The sequence below is a fragment of the Opisthorchis viverrini genome (genome assembly GCF_000715545.1).
Source record: "Opisthorchis viverrini unplaced genomic scaffold opera_v5_113, whole genome shotgun sequence".
Taxonomy (NCBI): domain Eukaryota; kingdom Metazoa; phylum Platyhelminthes; class Trematoda; order Opisthorchiida; family Opisthorchiidae; genus Opisthorchis; species Opisthorchis viverrini.
In genome coordinates, this window is record NW_008751767.1 from 582,227 (window position 1) to 584,557 (window position 2,331).

A 2,331-nucleotide genomic window follows, 5' to 3' on the forward strand; every position below is an offset into this window, starting at 1 on the left:
TTGCCCAAGCCCAGACAGAGGAAGTCGAGAAGCAGAGGTTGGGTTCGAACCACGGACCTTCCGGTCAGTAAACTCGCGCTCTAGCCACTTGTGCCATCTCGCCCCCGAGGAGGAAGATCAGTGGGTGTGATTCGCGTGGAAGACCGTTCACACAAATTACTCGAATCCTGGAAGTAGTTCGCATGCGTTTCGAACCTCTGAATTGCAAATTCGTACTTCCAAACCGCCTATCCTCGTGTATCACTTGGAAAGCCGATTAACAGCCGCTTGAGTTTGTTGCTTTGTTTATGCGACTTTGCAGTGTGCCGTAACTCAGTGCACGTAATGTCGACATACAAATAATATGTCAACTCGCACCATTTGTGACGTCAGAAGCGAAGTTCCCAAACGCCAAAGTACCGTATGTGCAAGACAACTGTGCGGGGGGGAGACTTGGCCCTCTTCATCTCCAGGCATTTGATCATCGGTGTCTCCACAGCATACCAGGAGTAAGCTGAATGTGGCGCAAATAAAGGTTACATAGTGAAGAGGATTACCCAATTGCCTCCTCCAGAAGATACTGCTGTTTTCTTGACAGAAGGTTTCTTGAGAACTCTCCAGCAGTCACTCTATCGGTCTCGTCATTCTTGAGGTTCGTCAGGTGGACGTGGTCTTTGAGTTTCCATCAGCCTTCTGTGAACGCTAACTTTTATGTAACTGGCAAAATGAGGCGTTGTCTTCCGTTCGCGAGAAGTAGCGCACCATATGGTGACGCGAAATCAAAGCGAAAACAGTTCCAACTTCGTATGAGGCCCAAGAGATTATGTGGTTGGAAGCCTGAAGTAGACAACAATCAATCGCCCCTAGCTGAACGATTATGGGGGCGAGATGGCCCAGTTGGTTAGAGCGCGAAACTACTGACCGGAAGGTCCGTGGTTCGAGCCCGATCTCTGCGTCTCTCGACTTCCCCTGTCTAGGCTTGAGCAACCTGGCAGTATCCCTTGTGCAACCATCGGGTGGCATGGCAGCTAATCACCGAAAGGGTTTTACAGCTAAACGATGAGGAGGGTAAGGGTTCCTGGCCCGACTGACTCGCTAAATTTTACGTGTCATTGTTTGCTTGGCCTATATTGAATGATATTGGCTAATGATGCGAGGTATTCCCCACCTATTACGTCTTGGGCTGACACGTCAATCAGAACATTTATCCTTAACATGTCCGAGTTTTTCCAACATCATGTTCTCTACTTTCCCTGTTTCTTTTCACTCCGCACTAAGACATTCCTTTACCACGGTTCTATGGCAGTTAGGAGACTGTGCGCATTCTTGGTGCACAGCTATGAATGATGATCCTGAGCGATGTTGCTTCATTTCATCCTCCTCACTCACTTGAAGAATTTCTGTAAGGTCGTACGAAGTTTTCGAGTCTTTTCAGTGGTCTGAGAAGCTACTGATCCACGCTTCTCGCTTCGTATACCCGTAAATTTCATCACTACAAGCGAAGATGTGCCTGAAACTGGTGAGATCTTGTGGTTCAGATAGCACAAAGACATTGGGTGTCGCAGTAGACGACCCGTCGTTAAAATCTTTAAAAAGGGTTCACTGTGTTCCGCGCGCTTGAGAAGTTTCCACCCATCAGAACGCTGTGGAAGTTCCCATTGAGGGATGACAAAGCTGTGGCGGACAAACTGTTGGTAATGTGCTGGAATATTGGTAGCTCGGATACACTGGTTGGTAATTGATCGGGTGGCTGTTGATCTGTTCACCGAGCTTGGCAATCGATTTGCAAATATTTTGTCATTATTCGAGGAAGCATCTTCAGTGAACTGTTGGGTGAACGGCTCCTCTCTTTGAGGACGACAATTTCAAAAGTAGTGTGGCGGCATAATGCAAGACTGCAACGCAACACAGATTGTGATCGGACCAATCGGAATTCAGGCGTGATCATTATCAATGACCAATCAGGTTACAGCTCAAAGCTGCACGCGCGAAGAGAAGAACTACGCTCACTGAAGAGCTCACTGAAGATGTCTCCTCAAACGCTGACGAAACGACTGCAAATCAGATGCCAAGCTCGGCGAACACATCAACAGCCACCTGATCAATCACCACACAGTAGATTGCTCCAGGGACATCTTTAGACATTCCTAAGACAGCTTAATATAGACTGTCGCTCCAACGAGACGACACATTCAGCTGGGGAGGATAAACGAGAGATGTAGCTGAATGGTAATTCACTAATAACGTACAGTTTGGTGACTAGCTCCAAGTGATACTGATGAGGGATCAAGGTTTACTAACAGGCTCCAAATTGTTAGAGAGCGGCTCATGGTTTTTCACCAGCTGAATGTG

At 47.5% G+C, this 2,331-nt stretch overlaps 1 protein-coding gene across 1 annotated transcript in view; it reads left to right on the forward strand.

Moving 5' to 3' along the window:
• Window positions 1–2,006: 2,006 nt before the first annotated feature.
• Window positions 2,007–2,331, forward strand: part of T265_05720 (hypothetical protein) — a gene marked incomplete at both ends in the record, with an annotated part of 7,395 nt that continues 7,070 nt past the window's right edge. The window contains one exon of the mRNA XM_009170793.1: window positions 2,007–2,094. Within this exon, the coding sequence (XP_009169057.1) occupies window positions 2,007–2,094 (88 nt within the window). The remainder of the gene's footprint in view (window positions 2,095–2,331) is intronic.